The following is a 17,650-nucleotide window of genomic DNA, read 5'->3' on the forward strand; positions in this document are numbered from 1 at the left end:
GTGAAGAGGACAAGGTCAGAATCTGAATAAAAGAAGGGAATGACAAGATGAGTCATCCCCACACTGGGGAGACTTAAGGGCCACTTCACTCCCCAACCCCTAGACCCTGGAGCTGGATTCTACCATCCTAGCATTCCTGGCCCCCATTATCAGAGGGAATCTGCTGCCCATCTCCTGGCTTCTAGCCTTGGGAGTTCAGCAAAGATGAAGTGGCTTCAGATTGGGCTGCTCGTAGGTGCGAAATACCCCAGGCCCTATAAACCTCTCCTTATCTCCCTAGGAACCAACAGACCCTATTCTATGAGTGACAAAGATCAGGATCCTGCCCAGGGTGGACACAAACTGCTTTCCCGGCCCTTGCCAGGGCAACCATTCTTGGTCTCTGACCACTCTTCTCTTCTGCTCTGAGACCTTTGCCTCAGACGTGCCCTGCTCACTCCCCAACCTCCTCGACCCAGCAGAACAATGCAGAAGCACACCCAGAGTGCCCGGCCATTATATAGGTAACTTGTAACTCTGTACACTCTCCCTCTGTGGGCCACCCATGTCACAACGAAGAGGCCAACTGTTCAGCTCCATCTTGAACTGCTTGCTGGATATCTCTCTCCCCGAGATGTTCAGCTATCACATTAAATTTATATCTAAAACTGAATTGGGCATCTTTTCCTTATGATCAGCTCCCCCTACATCCCGCTGCCCCACCCCTGGACTTGCTTATTCCTGTCATTCTCCCAGGCTGAACATCCTGAAGCTATCTTTGACTCTTCCCTCTCCCTTACCATCCAGACAGTCCCCTAACATTGACAATTCTTTCGCAATGTCTACAGCCACTATCTGTGACTAGGACTACTTAGATTTTTAGGGTAACCTCCCAAATGGCCTCCCCATCCCCTCAGTCTCTCTCTATTTTAATCCATCCTATATACTCCTGACAATCTTCCTAAAATATCATTATGTGTACATCAGTATTTTCTGTTTCTGGTCACTTGCTACGTGACACTTGGTTGGCTGTTGAATAAGGACCAGGTGTACATAAAAAAGGCCAAATCATTCTCTGTCCCTGGCCATGGTGCAGCCAGGAGGACAAAATACTATAAGCCTCTGGGTGGGGAAAGAGGCCTCAGGCTTCTATCTCCCCACTGGGCTACGGCAGGCAGCGGCCCGTGAATCTGCTGTTGCTTTCGTCCCTGTCCCGCATATTCTTTCCTCCCCTTTAGTGAAGGAGTTTGAGAGGTGAACAGACTAGACTAAGACCTTTTGAGCTGTGAAAAGTCAGTAGAGTCAGTAGAGCCACTAGGGGTCCAGGAACCGGAGGCCATCCCAAAGTTTGCCAGCAGCTGGGCCTGATGTTCCTGAACAACTCGGAAGAGAGACCCGCTCGGCCCAGCCCACGGCTGAATCAATGATGAGACATGTTCAGCAAGCAAGGGAGCGACAGCAGCCATTGGCTAAGCCACATCGAGAAGTGAACTTGGCAGGATGAATGCTTCAGAGCATTTACCTTTAAGCCTTCATGGAACGAAGGTGGTAGAAGGAAGAGTGTGCCTCATGATTCAGGGGGTGCTTTTGTATTTTGGTTCCCAATATTATCTTTTCAGTAAATATCACTTTATAAAAGCTAATTTATATGAATTAATTAATATTGAAGAGGAAGCAAGTGATCAAATTGATATGAAGGCATCATTAATCAATGGTATTGATGATATTGAGGAGGTATTAACTGGCATGACAATTGATATGGGGGATAGTACACTGGACTGGGAGCTCCAGCCAAGAACACCAGAAAAACACCCCCAACTATTCACAAGAACCCCCCAGAACAATGAAGAGGTGTAATTAGCTGCTCTTTGGCCATTCTACTTACAACTGGGAGTAGGATAAGGACTCCAATATTCATGTAGCTACACATCATCCCCTCTTCAAAAATCAAGATAAAGTCCAACTCTTTAATTTATCCAAAACCCAGTCCAGGTCTTAATGCCTCCAAGAAGCCTCTCTCGGTCACTCTAGCCCTCAGTGATCACTCTCTGCCTACCCTACATACCTATAGGACTTATTTGCATGCCAAATCATACTCTGCATTGTTCTTATCTTTCTATATGTTTCATCGTTTCATGCCACCCACTAATACAATGGCAGATCTTTTAGCACCAACATTCTCCCAATGATCTTGCATGACTAAGTCATAGACTCCTTCAACATAAGAAGAATCATGATCACAAGTGACTCAAAGGATAATGAAAAGATGTGTATTGGACATAATCCAGCAGTAGCATATTATCATTGACAACTTACACAGTAGCAACGGCAAAGAAGGCATCACCAAAAATATGGAAAACCAAAAAAGAAGCAAGGGCATGGGGGAGGGGAGGTTGGTCAACAGAGACAGAATGAGGAGCAGACAGCCTGGGGGTTTTACTGATCCCTCAGAAAGACCTGTAGTGCCTGGGAGAAATGCTGTATATTTAACTTATCACACAGGATGAGAGAGAGGTCATGGATGGAGTGTGATTTGCAACAAATGAATGAGTATTCCTGAGAAAATTATAAATCCATTGTAATATATATGTCAATGTACATCTGTATACATGCATGTATATGTATGCATGCCCATTTATTTATATCATACATGCACATATATATATATATATATATAATTTCCCCAGTGAGTTGTAAGCAGTTTCACTACAGAGACCCCTTACATTTACTTTATGCTTCGTTAGCATTATCTCGATTGATCGTGTCTAATACCTCTTTTTGCATACCTGCCACTTAGCACGTCATTCTACATACATTAGGTGCTCATTAACGTAAGGAAAGTGGGGCTGTGAGAATTGAACTATGAGCAAAGCTGAGCCCTGCAGAATCGACGCTTTCGAATTGTGCTTCTGAAGAAGACTTTTGAGTGTCCCTTGGACAGTGAGGAGGTCAAATCAGTCAACACTTAAAGAAATTAATTCAGACTGTTCATTGGAAGGACAAATACTGAAGCTGGTGCTTAAATTATCTGGCCACATAATGAGAAGTTGGGACTCACTGGAGAAGACCCTAGTGCTGGGAAAGATTGAAGGTAAAAGAAAAGGGGAAGGCAGAAGATGAGATGGATAGATAGTGTCATGGAGACGATGAATATGAGCTTGGACTGACATCGAGAGACAGTGGAGAATAGAAGGGCCTGGCAGGCCCTTGGGGCCATGTGTCCATGGAGTCACAAAAAGCCAGATACAACTAAACAACTAAACAGCAACAACAAAAAGTGCTTTGCAAACCTTAACGTACTACATGATGCAAGGTACTCTTAGGATGATAATAATGAAGCGGACCATTAGCACACATGATGTGAACATCACTTCTATTTGGCTCCAGAGTGCAACGTATAACTGAGGGGGCAGAGTATTTTAACACTTAACCTCTCTGGGCTTCAGGCTGTAGAATGAGGAGGCTGGACTCGATGAGTTCTAAGGTGTCTTCCGGATCTAAAGCTAGGACCCTTCAATCCTGACTAATGAGTTTGCTTTGGTTGCTGCACACACCAACTGAATGCAGAGGGCAACAGTGAGGACGGGATTAAATATTCATCGATAGTCTACCATGGGATAATCCAAATAAAAATGGCAAGGTTGACAGTATAAGATGAGCGTGAAACCATTGCCGAGCAGCAGGAAACATCTCTGGGCGGCCAGAACACTTATCGGCTTTGCTAGCTTTGGGAGCTGAGCTAAAACATCTGCCCCCTTCTCTCTTATCCCAGGCATCTTCCTGTCACTCAGCTAAGAGGACACACAGGCCAGCGGAAACCAGCCCCCTCAAATTTCCATGAAGAGAAGGGAAATAGGGCCCGTATTCAGTTAGCCTTTAGACATCTCCCCTTTTTTCCAGCGCTTTGTCTCATTTCCCGTAGCCTGATCTCATGTTCTTTCGTGTAGCTCTCAGAAGAATATCCTCTACCATCAGTCTCCCTCCTCTCCGCTGGCAATGCCAGAGGCCGAGAGGGAGGTTAAGTCTCTGCTACCCTCGGTCTTCATCAGCCCTACACATCAGCAGACCTTTGAAACTACCAAGAGGACAGGCATAAGGACTGTATCCAAGACATGTATGACCACTAACAATTAGCACTTATATGGCGCTTTAAGGCTTGTAAACAAAGAATTTTGTGAGGTAGACGCTATTATCATTTCCGTTTTATAGATGGGGAAACTGAGGCTGAGAGAGGAGCTAAGTGATTTGTCCAGGGTCACACAGCTAGTAAGTGTTGGAGGCAGGATTTGAACTCTGGTCCAGACTCCACTGTACTAGAAAAGGAATTAGGTCAGTCAGGTAGAAAATGATGGTTGTCTTTTTTTTTAAGTCACGTCCAACTCCTTGTGACCCCATTTTGGGGTTTTCTTGACAAAGACACTAGAGCAGTTTGCCATTTTCTTCTCCAGCTCATCTTACAGATAAAGAAATTGAGGTAAGCAGGGTGAAGTGACTTGCCCAGGATCACGTAACCCCTGAGTGTATGAGGCTGGATTTGAACTCTGAAGAGGAGTCTTCCTGACTCCAGGCCTGGTGCTCTGCACCACCCAGCTCCCAGCCCGAGTATTACAAAGGTATCTATGGAATATTGAGACACCTAGAGGATGGACTCCAGTACATTGGAGAGATCTTCTATGGGGAATTTACAAATGTACAGAATCTTACAGGGCTAGAAGCAAGGGTGAGTGGCAGTCTGCATCAGTGAAGGGAGATGCCCACATTAATGATGTTGATTCACTGAAGAATAGTAGCAAAACTAGTATTTACATAACAATCAGTAAACATATGGCCCTCATTGCCCTCGGAGGGTATTCAGGTCCAAAATACCAAGATTTTATTCAAAATGAGTTAATAATTCCATGACGGGATATTAAAAAGAAGTTGGGGGTGTTTGAGCACCTACTAAGATCTGAAGATGTTAAAGAGGAAAACCACACACACACACACACACACCCTCGGCTCCTCCATCAGAAACAAGACCTTGCGTCAGACACTAACTGGTACCTTTAGGGATATCATGTTCCAGGGAGTCCAAAAAGTCCAAGGAAGGGTCCAAGTCAGCTTTCTCCAGCAGGCTCTTGTTCTTCAATTCCACGGGCTCCGCAAAATGGAAGTAGGAACTGAATTTCTTGGAATCTGCCAGAGTCAATCCTGAGAGGAGGCGGATGGGGATTGTCAGTCAAGTTAAAAGCCCCTGACTCTCCATTTCTTCCAAGCAGTGCTAAGAACTACAAGAATACCACACAGGATTATGGAAAGGCTTCAGCCAAGCCCTAGGAGAAAGGAGTGAGTCAAGTCTCCTTTCCCCATAACCATCTCCATTCCCTAACACAAGGAGTGACCACAGCACTCTGTGTATAGGGAATGGGGCTAAAGCTAAATCTTCCATGCCAATCTGGTACCAGAGAGAAGAAGTGAAGAAAAACAAGCTTGGAGTCAAGGCCATGGACATTCGGCCAGGTGAGGAAAAGATTCAGGAGCCAGGCAACAGTATGCTGCAAGCAAGATCAGCTAGTTAGTGGTACAAAACTTCATAAAGCCATACCACTGGGCAATGTCCAGGGGATCCGTCACTGATCTTTCCCTAAGGAAGTAGGCAAAGAGTTGCAGGTTATTCCCGGGAATATACCATATTGTACCCTTGAGATTTCACACACATCTCCTCCTTATGCCTTCTCTCAAGGTAAAAGAAGTGAAGGCCTCTTTGAGAGAGGATGGGTACTTACCTTCAAATGTCCTATTGACATGGACAGGTCCAAAGGGGGTCTTGAAGAGGGCTCCACGGGGGATGACTGCCACTGCCTTGTCAATTTGGTCAATGACTGCCACCAGGCGAGATTCCTCCTTGATTTGGATCTAAAGAAATTCATGAAGAGTATTAAGCTGGGTCCCTGGGTTTCCCCCGCTGCCTCCCCCTCATCCTAGACTAGGATGTAAGCTGATCAGAGATAGAGTGATTAGAAATCAGATATGCAGTCTGTGGGTACAAACCCATCCTTCATAGGATGAGGACCCAGGGGAAAAAAATCAGACTATGCAGGCCCCCTTCTCACCTCTCATAATATTTGTATATAAGTGACAGCCTTGATCAGCATAACCAAGGATGCAAATATTAAGAACAGCAATAGAAGTGTGTCAGGGAAAAGGCAGCAGGCAAAGGGCAGACGACATTAGGCAGCCTGTGTGGTTGGTGTGGAAGAAAGGAGGCCACGATATTGTCATCAGGCAACCAGCCTGTCCTGTTGATGCTGTCTGGGCGATCACGGTCAAAGGGGATGTTTGTGTCGATCATATCTTCAGGCTTCCCAGCTCTTTGTTTTTACATCTGCTGGCACCAAGTCTTCAAATGTATTCAATATCTACCTCCTTTGACCCCCTCCTCATTTCAGAGTTCTGGTTGTCTCCTCCCTACAGTAGGTCCCAATTCAATTCAACAAACATTTATTAGTTGCTATCATGGGCTAGGTTGGGGGCATAAAAAGGCAAAGAACAAACAGTGCCTCTCTTCAAGGCCCTTAAACTCTAATGAAGAGATAATACATCCGCTTATTACAAAGTAGGGAATGATGGGGGGGGGGAGGGGATGGACGAAGGCTACCTGAGCTGAACCTTAAAGGAGATGAGAACTCTAAGAGATGGAGATGAAGAGATGAGGCATTGCCAGCATGGGTCAGCCTGTGAAAATGCAGAGAAGTAGGAGATGGGATGGCAAATAAAGGAGGCAGCTAGTGGAGTTTGACCAAAGCATGGGGCTAAGGACAACTGTTCACATTTACCATGCCCTAAGGGCCTCTGCCTCTCACCTGGTCTAAGAACTAACCATTCTGTTACATCCCTCCACACCTCCCAACCCTAGTTCACAATCACCTTTACCCTCTCTCCTCCGAAGCTTCTCAAACCATCTCAGCTGAGACCATGCCCGGTGAGCTCCCTCTTCTCCGCTTCTCTAGATCTTAAGAACACTTGACATCATCACCTACTCCTCCTCTATTCTACTCTCAGGTGCACAGGTAACCCTTTAGACCAAATCTAATCATTTTGCCAAATGACATTTCCATCTCTACATCTTCCTCATCTGTCTCTTCTCTACTCACAAAGCCACCACCCTAATTAAAACCCCCCTCACTTCTTTCCTGGACTCCTAGAGCCTCCTAACTGGTCTCCTTGTTCATATCTCTCTCGGATCTCCACACCACTACCAAAAGGATTTTCCGGAAGTACAGGTCTGTCCACGTCCACAGCGCTATTCAGTAAAGTCCATTAACACCCTATTGCCTCAGATAAAATAGAAGCTCCTCTGTTTAGCTTTTAAAGTGCTCTAACCTACCTTCCTAACCTTATGATACATTACTCCCTCCCCAGGATACAGTCCAGACAAACTGTCCATTTTATTGTTCCTCACACATGACATTCCATTTTCCATTTATGTACCTTTGTGAATACCTGGAATGTTCTCCCACTCCCCACTCTTAAAACCCCTTATTCCCTTCAAAACTCTGCTCAAACACCCTTCTACATGAAGCCTTTCCCCCAGCTGCTATAGTGTATGTATATGTGTGTGTATAAATATATACACACATTACATACATATACATATATATATTATGCTCATTTATGTACATGTTGTCTGCCCAACTGCTACCTGAGGGTGGGGACTATTTCATTGTCAGGGCCTGGATCAATTCCTATAACATAGCAGGCAATTAATAAATGGTCATCCCATCAAGAACTGAACCACCTAGTCCAGTTTCCTCATTTTACAGATAAGAGAACTGAGGCCCAGAGAAACTGGGACTTGTAACACAGCATGTAGTAAAGTAATGATTCAGCCCCAGGTCCACTGATGCTAAATCTCGTGCTCTTTCTACTGTACCACACAAGTCTTTTCTAAAACCACCCACTTCTCAATATCTAACTCCAGCATTTCTGTACAAAATTCATTTGTAGTTGTTTTATGTTTCTTTTAAAGTTGTCGCTATCTTTTTCCTACGCATGTTCTGTCATTGAACAAAGTAGACATTCAGTCCATGGTAATTACCATCTTAACACCATTTGGGATTGAACGCAAGCCCCATCAATGGAGAATCTATTGCCATCTTTCCTGACTAGTACAGTCAAAGCACTTAGATCTCAGTATTAACCAGAGTAGGTGAGGTTTGGCGCTATAAAAGGGAAATGGGAAGCCCAGATGATGGTGGTGCTGTGGGGCCACGTTCCACTGGCTGTCTCTTTAGGACAATAACACATGAATATGGGTACTATGATACTGTCAGATTTGAGGGGCTTGACTTGGAGGCTTTTTTTAAGTGGTGGATTCAGGGGCCTGGCTTTGGGAGATCTAAGTCCACTTGTTGTGGGAGAATAGGCTGACCAAAAGGAAGAAGCCCAGAAATTTATACAGTAGCGGGAGTTTTACTTGGGCTACCATTTTGGGGAAGAAATTATTTGCGCTATAAGAGGGAAGAAGGGGCAGAGGGTGAGGGGGACAGCAAATCATGAGTTAGCCTTTATTCCCAATTTAGTGGTAGGAGTCCCATCCATCCCTTTCTCTCCATTCACGTAGCCACCACCCTAGCATAGGTCCTTAGTTCCTCTAACTGCCTAGACTATTGCAATAGCCGATGAACTGGTCTCCCAGTATCCAGTCTCTCCCCAAATCCATCCCCTGCATAGCTGCCAAAATGATATTCAGGTCTGACTATATCCCTCCAGTTGCTCCCTGTTGTCTCCAGAATAACCCACAAGATTCCCGTTTAGCATTTAAAGTCCTTCACAATCTGGCTCCAACCTATCTCTCTAGGCTTATTACAAGACTCTCCTCCTCCATACATTCTCCCATCCAGCCAAACTGTCCAATTTGCTATTTTCCATCTATAGGACATTCCACCTCAGTGCTTTAGCCTAGGCAGTCTCCCACTGCTGGAATTCATATCCTCCCCACTTTCACCTTTAAGAATCCCTAGTTTCCTTCAAGGTCAAGCTGGAGTACAACCTCCTACACAGTGCCTATATTCCCCAGCTGCTAGGAAAGCCCTGAAAAAATTACCTTGTATTTAGTTTGTATATATCTCTATCTCTCTGTAAGTTCCTTATACACACAGTGTGGTGGTATGGTTGTTGTTCTTCATTCTGGAAGAGGACCAAAATGACATCGCTATATCGGGTCAAGGTACAGTATGACCGACTGTGGTGGATCAGACCAATGAGCTCAGAAGGTTCTACCACAGGTTGGGCACAAATAGTCCATGTGAACATTTAAAGTGGAGATGTCTCTAAATTTGCGCATTTCACATTTCCTTTGAGCTACCACGATTCTACTTTGCTCATAGAGCACAGCACCTTCTCTGATGAGGGCACGCCTTCTGGGTGGTCTTGTGCCAGTGTCTCCTGTGTCTCACAATCGATTCCAGAGTACTTTAAAGAGACCTTGAAAATGTCGTCGTAGTGCTTCCTCTGAACTCTATGTGAGCACTTGCCTTGTGTTTGTTCACCATAAAATAGTCTTTTAGGCAAACATATTTTTGCCATTCAAACAACGTGGCCAGCCCATCAGAGCTGTGCTCTCTGCAGTAGACTTTGAGTGCTTGGCAGTTCAGCTCAAGAAAGGACCTCAGTGTCCGGTACCCTATCTGTTTCCTTATCCTGCCAGGTGATCTTCAGAATCTTCCTAAGACAATTCAATGGCAGCGATTCAGTTTCCTGGCATGGTGCTGGTAGACTGCCCAGGTTTCACAGGCCTACAACAAGGAGGTCGGCACAACGGCTCTGTAGACCTTCAGTTGGGTAGTCAGTCTAATACCTCTTCTCTCCCATACTTTCCTTTGGAGCTCCCCAACACTGAGCTAGCTCTGGCACTCAGAATAAGTTCTTGATAAACACTTGTTAAATGGATGGATAATGAAATGCTGTAACCAGGATCCTACCACCTTCGACACCCAAATACGTTGGAATTTCACAGGGGCAGCTTGCCCTGCAAGTGCCCCAAATGAAAAGGCAAAGGTAATATCTGGAAAAAACGACCACATGTAAGACTCCTCTGAAGCCTTGTATCTCGATGTGGGGACTGAGCTGGGCAGTGACTGCTTGGAAAAGCAAGACAAAAGAGGTGCGAGCCCTATGGAAGGGGGGCTACGAGAGCCACGGACACATACAGAAAAAGGAAAGGTAAGATGGTTTGGGGGGAGACAATAAGAGGCTGTGTGGAGCAGCGTTAACATGATGTCCCCCTGTCCAGATATCTTCATGGAATCTGGTGATCCCAAAGTCAAGGTAAGAGTTTTTGGCAAATTCTGGTCACTCGATGGGCTGGGAAATCTCCACGCTAGTTAATGCGTACTGAAAGGAGACTAGAAAAATGATGGATAATCCCCACGTTTTCTGAGGGAGGAGCTTCACAAGCTTCCACAGAAATTTTCCATCCCATCCACCACTTGGGGAAGGGTAGGAAGGGTAGGAGATTGCGTCCACTTGTGACCAGGATAGGAGGTGATTGGGCTACTTGTCTCATTATAATAATAATATTATGATACATCCTTCCCCCCCACCCCCCACCAAATTAAATGCTTTTGCTATGGGATTAGTGACTTTTACATGGTACGAAAAGCTAGGACCATGTTTTTTCATCATACTTAACCTAGAGAAAGCAGCAGGGGCTCCAGAGCCAGAGCTTCTGGAGACTTCAGGGGCCTAGTTGCTAAAATAGCTTAAATAGTGTTAGCTGAATGATAAGACTATGGAAAATCTAACAGAACTCGCAGAATGGATGCTGACCCAGAGTGTGTGTGTGTGTGTGTGTGTGTGTGTGTGTGTGTGCACTCTCATCTGGCCTTTCCCTTATTTCCCACCTACCACCACCTCGTCTTCATACGTCCTGTCTCCTTCAGTCATCTGCTGCATCTCAATGTGCTCGTACTCATGTGAAGGGTCCCCCATGAAGCGGCCCTTCACCACGGACGTCTGGGTGATCATCTCTTCTGTTGCGGGCGGCAGGAGGCTCCATTCCATGCAGTTCAAGCTGGCAATGACACCCACACCCAGGAACTTGGGTTCCAAGCACAACCCAAAGACAACACTTTACAAAGTGTTTTTCTCACCACAGTTTTAAGGGCACACCTTATCCCCATTTTTACACAGAGGGAAGCTGACATTCAGACAAGGGAACACAGTGACCAGCAAAGCCAGGACTTTCGTGTATTTCTAACTTCAAGTCCAGGGCTTGTCCCTTTACTCCACAGAATTCTCCTCGCGGTTCTGGGTTTGAGACACCCTCCTTCAAGATCCCGAGAAACTCTCCTCAAACCTTCCCCTTCTCTTGCCTCCTGACTTGAAAAGAAAATTTCCCTCAGCCTGTAAATCAATAAATGTTTTTTAAGTACCTACTATGTGCCAAGTACTGTGTTAAGTACTGGGGATACAAAGACAGGCAAAAGACTGTCCCTGCCCTCCAGAAGCTCATAATCTAGTAAGGGAGATAACATGCATATACAAACAAGCTGTAGACACAATAAATTGGAGATAACCAGCAGAGAGATCACACTAGAATTAAGGGGGTGTGTAGAGCCACGAGAATAATCTACATAGTAATGGCAATATAGCAAAGATAACCAACTGTGAAAAACTTGGTGACTCTGATAAATATAATTGTTAAGTTGTGTCTGACTCATCGCAACCCCATTTGGGGTTTTCTTGGCCAAGATGCTGGAGTGGTTTGCCATTTTCTTCTCCAGCTCACTTTACAGATGAGGAAACTGAGGCAAACGAACAGGGTTAAGTGACTTGACACAACCACTGAGTGATTTGAACTCAGGAAGATGAGTCTTCCTGACTCCAGGCCTGGTGCTCTATCCACCGTGCCACCTAGCTGCCTACGATCTAATTCCAAAGGATTCAAGACATAAAATGCCATTGACCTCCAGATAGAGAACTGGTGTACTCAGAGGGCAGATTGAAGCATTTTTTTCTTTCTCTTTTTTTTTTGCTTCCCCCACCCTGAACATGGCTGATGCAAAAATGTGTTTCGTGTGACTATACACGTGTGTATGTGAAATATGATACCATATATATGTTGGTATCCTATGTCTTTCCTTCTGATGGATGGGGGGAGAGGTGGAGAGAGGAAGAGAATATGGAACTGAAAAAAAAAATAAAATAAAATATAAACATGAAGAAAAAAGAAAGGAAGGAAGGAAGAAAAAAGCTAGGGAAGCCAGAAGTTGGATATGGGGAAGGAGAGAGAGTTCCAGGCATAAGGGACTCTCATGAAGATGTCTGGAGTCCAGGGATGGAGATTTGTGGGAAAAACAGTAAGGAAGCTAGATCCAAGAGCACACAGGGGAGTGTAAGGTATAAGAAGACCGGAAAGGTAGGGAGGGGCCAGGTTATAGAGGGCTCTGAATGCCAGACAGAGGATTTTATATTTAATCCTGGAGGTGACAGGGAACCACTGGAATTTATTGAGTAGGTCAGATGCTCACTTTAGGAAGCTCCCCACGAGCTCTGAAACCACCTTTTGGCTCCACACTCCTATGTGCCGATTAGTTCCCAAACCCTGCTCTCTTGTATAGCAGTGGGCTTCCCTATCACTGGAATTGTTCAAGGGGCATCCGACCATTCTTCAGCAATGTTACAAAGGAGATTCTTGTGTGGGAGGGATGTTGGACTAGGTAGTTTCTAAGATCCCTTCCAATTCCAAAATTCTATGGTTCCATGACCTACTCTCCCCACCACATCTGACCCCAAACCCTCTCCTTTTCCCAGATTCCACCACCTTCAAGGTTGTCTCCTGCAATTCCCTAGGTCTCACATGTGCCCTACTCCGTCTACAATGTACTTGTCTCTTTCCCACGGTCCGCCCTGCCCCTCTCTCCCTAAGCTCTGACCCACACTTTGCCCCCTCTCTCCAGGTCTGCATCCCTTTCTCTCTAGCACCCACACTCCCCTAAGCATCCCTCCCCCCAGCACCTCCTTCCCAGTCCGCTTTATTCCTTCCTCTTTTAGATTTCACCTCCTAAAATGCCACTCCCCCTCCCCATTCACACCAATGCCCTCCCCTTTTTCTGACCAAATCCACTCAAGAACTAGTTCTAGCTAATCCAGCTAGACCTGGAGTCAGAAAGACCTGAGTTCAAATCCGACCTCAGACACTTGCTAGCTGTGTGACCCTGGGCAAGTCACTTAGATGCTGTTTGCCTCAGTTTCCCTATCTGTAAAATGGGGATAGTAATAGCGCCTGTCTTGTAGCGTTTGTGAGGATCTGATGAGACATATATTTTTATATATATGTATGTATGTATATATATATATATATATATATATATATATATATATATATATATATATATATATATATATATATAAAAAATGCTGGGGCAGCTGGGTGGCGCAGTGAGTAGAGCACCGGCCCTGGAGTCAGGAGGACCTGAGTTCAAATCCAGCCTCAAACACTTGACACACTAGCTGTGTGACCTTGGGCAAGTCACTTAACCCCGATTGTCCTGCCTTCCCCCCTCCAAAAAAAATGCTTAGGACAGATGGCTGATATAAATAATATATGCTTTCTACTCCCTCCCTTGGTCCCATTTATCTCCTTGACCCTGCCCCCAGGCACCCCTCCAGGCTCTACTTTCTGCTTCAAAGGCTTTCCTCTCTTTGGCCCCGCCCCCTGGGGAAACCCCATCTCCTCGGTCTTGCCCTCACCTTTTCATCTCTTCCCAAAGCCACGCCCCCAAGGAAAACTTCCTTTCTGGCCCCGCCTCTATCTTCTCCTGGCCTTTCCCCCTCCCCTCTCCAGGCTCCGCCTCTTCCAAGCCCCATTCATTCCTCCGTGGCCCCGCCCCCTTCCACTGGCCCCCGCCCCCTACCTGTACAGGCTCTTGCGTTCCCCGAGCTGGTCCTCGCCCAAGCCCTGCGCGATGTAGTAGTCAGCGACCAGGCCGAGGATGCGGCCCCAGAACAACACCCGCTCGTAGCGGTAGTCGCGCTTAACGAGAAGCAGGGAGGTGAGCAGTGAAGCCCGACGGTCGGGGCTTAAACCTTGCCCGCTGCCCGATGCCAGCTCCAACGACAGCAGCAGGCTTTCGGAATCCATTGCCCGGAGTAAAGACCCGGCGGTTAACAGGGTGAAGCTGTCACCATGGAGACCGCGAAGCTCCGCCCCGCGGCACAGGAAGTCCAGGTTCCCTAGCGGTGGGTGCACACGTCCCTCTGTTGCCCCTAGAAACGCGCGGGGCGGGGCAGCCACGGTTGTCATGGAGACAGTGTCGCGGTTCCGTTTCCCCCCAACCTTTGATGTTGCCTGGGGATGTCAGGGTGAAAGGTTGGGCGTGTCTCTTAATTTGAACAAAGCTCCCTAATACCTTCTACACGGCTCGCCATCTAGGCACAGGATGAGCCGCATGAAGACTGTCCGCGGGAATTAACAAGAAAAAATACGCTGCAGCTATGCCAGAAATCAGCTGTGTGGTCTTGGACAAGTCATTCAAACCTCTGCGCCTGATTGTTTATGTGATGAGGGGGTTGGACTCCATGACTTCTGAGATCGCTTCCGGGTCTGTCATTCTGAGCTGTAATTGAATACTCCAAGCCAGGCTGGCCTTTCTAAAGGGCCTCCTTAAGAGGCCGGTTCCTAAGATTAGAGTCTGACCATTTTTATGAAACAGCAAGCTCATGTTGCTACAGTATGTTATACGTGGACCCTTTGATATTAGGCCAGGATCTCCTTTCACCCTTTTTTGCCGAAGGCTCTTCATTCCTTCATTTGCCATTTCTAGGGGACTGAGACTTATTTTAGATGATCAGGACCCCGTGTTTCACTTATTTCGGGCCTCGAGTGTCTCCACATTTTTTTTTAATAAGGGAGTAGAATTAACAACTTGGAAGTAATTCAGAAAAGTGTGACAACAGTGGTCAGGGGACTAGTGACCATGCAATATAGTGTTTGATGGAAAGAACTGGGGATGTTTAACTTAGAGAATACAAGAGAAAAATGGTAGCTGCTTCTTTTCGGAGGGCTGTCATACGGAAGGATTAGATTTGTTCTACATAGCTCCAGAGGGTCAATGGGAGGAAGGCTATCCAATTCATATTTTGACTTGATAGTATATTCAAAAGTGAAAAGGATGCTTCTGGAGGTGGGGAGTGCCCCTTCCACTATCACTGTAGGTGATCTATAATAGCCTGGACAACCATGTCTCAAGATTCCTTTTTCCATGACTTGGACAACAACATGCTACTTCCTCCTCACAAAGAGGTGACACATGGACCAAGGGTGCAGACTGAGACACATATATTTCTGGACATGGCCAATGCAGGGTTTTGTTTTATTTAACTATGCACATTTGTCACAGGAGTTTTGTTTCCCTTTTTCGTTTCAATGGGGTCAGTAAGATGGCAAGGAGAGAAAGTGTTGTAATTAATTTAGAAATAAATAAAACCGACTTGGACAAGATGACTTCTGAGGTTGCTTCCACTTTCTAGACTGCCAGTGAAGGACAAACAGCTGTCAAAGGACTGAGCAGGGTCCCACTGACATTCTAGGAGAAACCCAGGCCTGTGCAGCATCCTATCTTTATTATCAATCATCACTTTTAAAAGGCTTTTTGATCCTAGTTTCCTCTGATGGAAAGGTTTATGAAATCACCCTGGTCTGAGTCATCTTCGCCAAGCTGAACAGAGCTAGGTAATTACTTGCTTTTGACAAACATTGTGCGTCTTCTGTATCAATATAATCTTAACTCTAGATGTCTTTTCTATTACCATGTGAGAAAAGCCCTTTTATTCTAGCTCTATCTACCTTAGAGCAGGAAATAGAGTCTCTATTCATCAATAAAGGCATATCCCCCAAAAGATAGATGGCTAAAAGCTTGAATGCACAGGTCCCCATAGCATGGAAAGTAATCCATGGAGTCCCCTCTGGTAGGAAAATAAGCCCTGCTCAATCACCCCACGGAAAAGTCACACCACTGTTATTAAAAAAGGGTGGGAGTTTAGGTGCACCCAATCCCAATGTGGGTCAAGATTCCTTACTCCTCATGGATGAGATATGAAAGCACTGTTGAGGAGTCAGCCAAGGTATATGAGCTGCTGCATTTCCTAGTCTGTACAGCAGATGGAGACAAGAAACCAGCTACCCTGTTGGCTGCGATTAAAGGACAAGTCAGAATCACCAAAAGAAAACACTAAGAATGAAGATTTCTAAGCACAATACTGCCACCTGGGGTAGGCCATCTGTGCCAAGGTCATGTGTCACTAAGCATTCCCTTCATGGTGGGACCGACCAAAACCAGACAATGGATTCTAAAACACATTTCACCCCAGGGAGCTGATCCCACATGGCCCAGAACTTCAGTCAGACCTTCATCCAGACTCTCTCCTGTTTCTTCCCTCCATCCCCATTAGTTTACAATAACATTCCCCTGACTACTACTTACAAGACCTGACAGGGTATCCACGTGAGTTCAACGTGAACAAGCTTAGTCCTGGGGTTAATTAACTCCTTCTTCTATACTTGGGTCTTATTAGCTCTCTCCCATGCCAAGTTTTGTGACAATCCTCTGGCATAAGGGAGTCCCTCCTGGGAGGATACAGGGTTCCCCTTATTGACCCTTACTTTCTACTACTGGGCTCTTAGTGCCCTACGCCATCAGTGCAGGTACAGTTCTGTCAATAGGTTAAGTCTTTAACCAGGTATCTGGTTTACATCTAAGAAAAAGTCCATGGCCCAACCAGAAATAGATATCCAGGAAAGGAACCCTTCGATGAGTTTGGGTGCTGAAAATAACATGTAAAACAATGGGGGTCAGTTCAATGCAAAACTTTATTATAAACAATGGAGAAGAAGGGGAAGAGGAGAGAGGAAAAGGAGACCCAACATACAACTCATACACACTAACACAGAACATAACTCACGTAAGGACAGCCTTGTGTTGGGGAGCACAGAGACACAGGTCCATTCAGCAGAAAGTGAGTCCCCTAGCAGGAAGGGCGCTCCTGATGAAGAGGAGAGTATGCTCCAAAGTGCTGTTCTGAGATGGAGGTTCTTACACTATGATTTTCTATGACCTCCTTGGAGCTGGCCAAATTGCCTATCAGGGGTCAGGGTAAAATATTATTTTGGGGTTATCAAGGAGGAAAAATAAGTTGGTAGACAAAATATTTATTTCAGGCACTTGTTATCAGAGAGAAAAACAAGCTGGTGGTAGACAAAATATTATTTGGGGAACAGTTATACTAACCCTCGGAAAATATTGTTAGTATTTTAACATGAGTGAGTTCTACTGTCACGGTGGCCTCAAAACCACTAGGCCTAATCTTATAACACCCCATTAACTTAATAGCTGCATTTGGCCAGAATAATAGCTATGTTTACTACTACTGTTTTGCCTATGGTAAATGTGACTCTTGCTTACCTGGTCCAAGATTAAAGAGTCTTGCCAAGGGCCAAGAGAGGCAACTTGGTAAGTTAGGCAGAGCTAGTTAGGTAGGAAACCTGATTCCAGCCCCAGGTCTGCCACTAGCTAAATCTCAAACAAGTACAGCTGCCAATACAGAGAGGCTGACTCATCCCTACTTCCTTCTCCCTTTCCTTCCCTCTCTCGATTTTTTTCCCTCCCATTTGGGAAGAGAATAAAGCAGA

At 45.6% G+C, this 17,650-nt stretch overlaps 1 protein-coding gene across 1 annotated transcript in view; it reads right to left on the reverse strand.

Annotated features, from left to right (window-relative positions):
• The window catches only part of RSPH9 (radial spoke head component 9), a 22,506-nt gene extending 8,398 nt beyond the window's left edge, over window positions 1-14,108 (reverse strand). Inside the window, exons 1-4 of the mRNA XM_036768001.1 lie at window positions 13,878-14,108; window positions 10,867-11,032; window positions 5,745-5,874; window positions 5,023-5,169 (exon numbers count right to left, since the gene is read on the reverse strand). Coding sequence (XP_036623896.1) covers window positions 5,023-5,169; window positions 5,745-5,874; window positions 10,867-11,032; window positions 13,878-14,104 — 670 coding nt within the window. The 5' untranslated portion in view covers window positions 14,105-14,108. The remainder of the gene's footprint in view (window positions 1-5,022; window positions 5,170-5,744; window positions 5,875-10,866; window positions 11,033-13,877) is intronic.
• Between the last annotated feature and the right edge of the window lie 3,542 nt (window positions 14,109-17,650).

This window comes from Trichosurus vulpecula, chromosome 7, assembly GCF_011100635.1.
Source record: "Trichosurus vulpecula isolate mTriVul1 chromosome 7, mTriVul1.pri, whole genome shotgun sequence".
Taxonomy (NCBI): Eukaryota; Metazoa; Chordata; class Mammalia; order Diprotodontia; family Phalangeridae; genus Trichosurus; species Trichosurus vulpecula.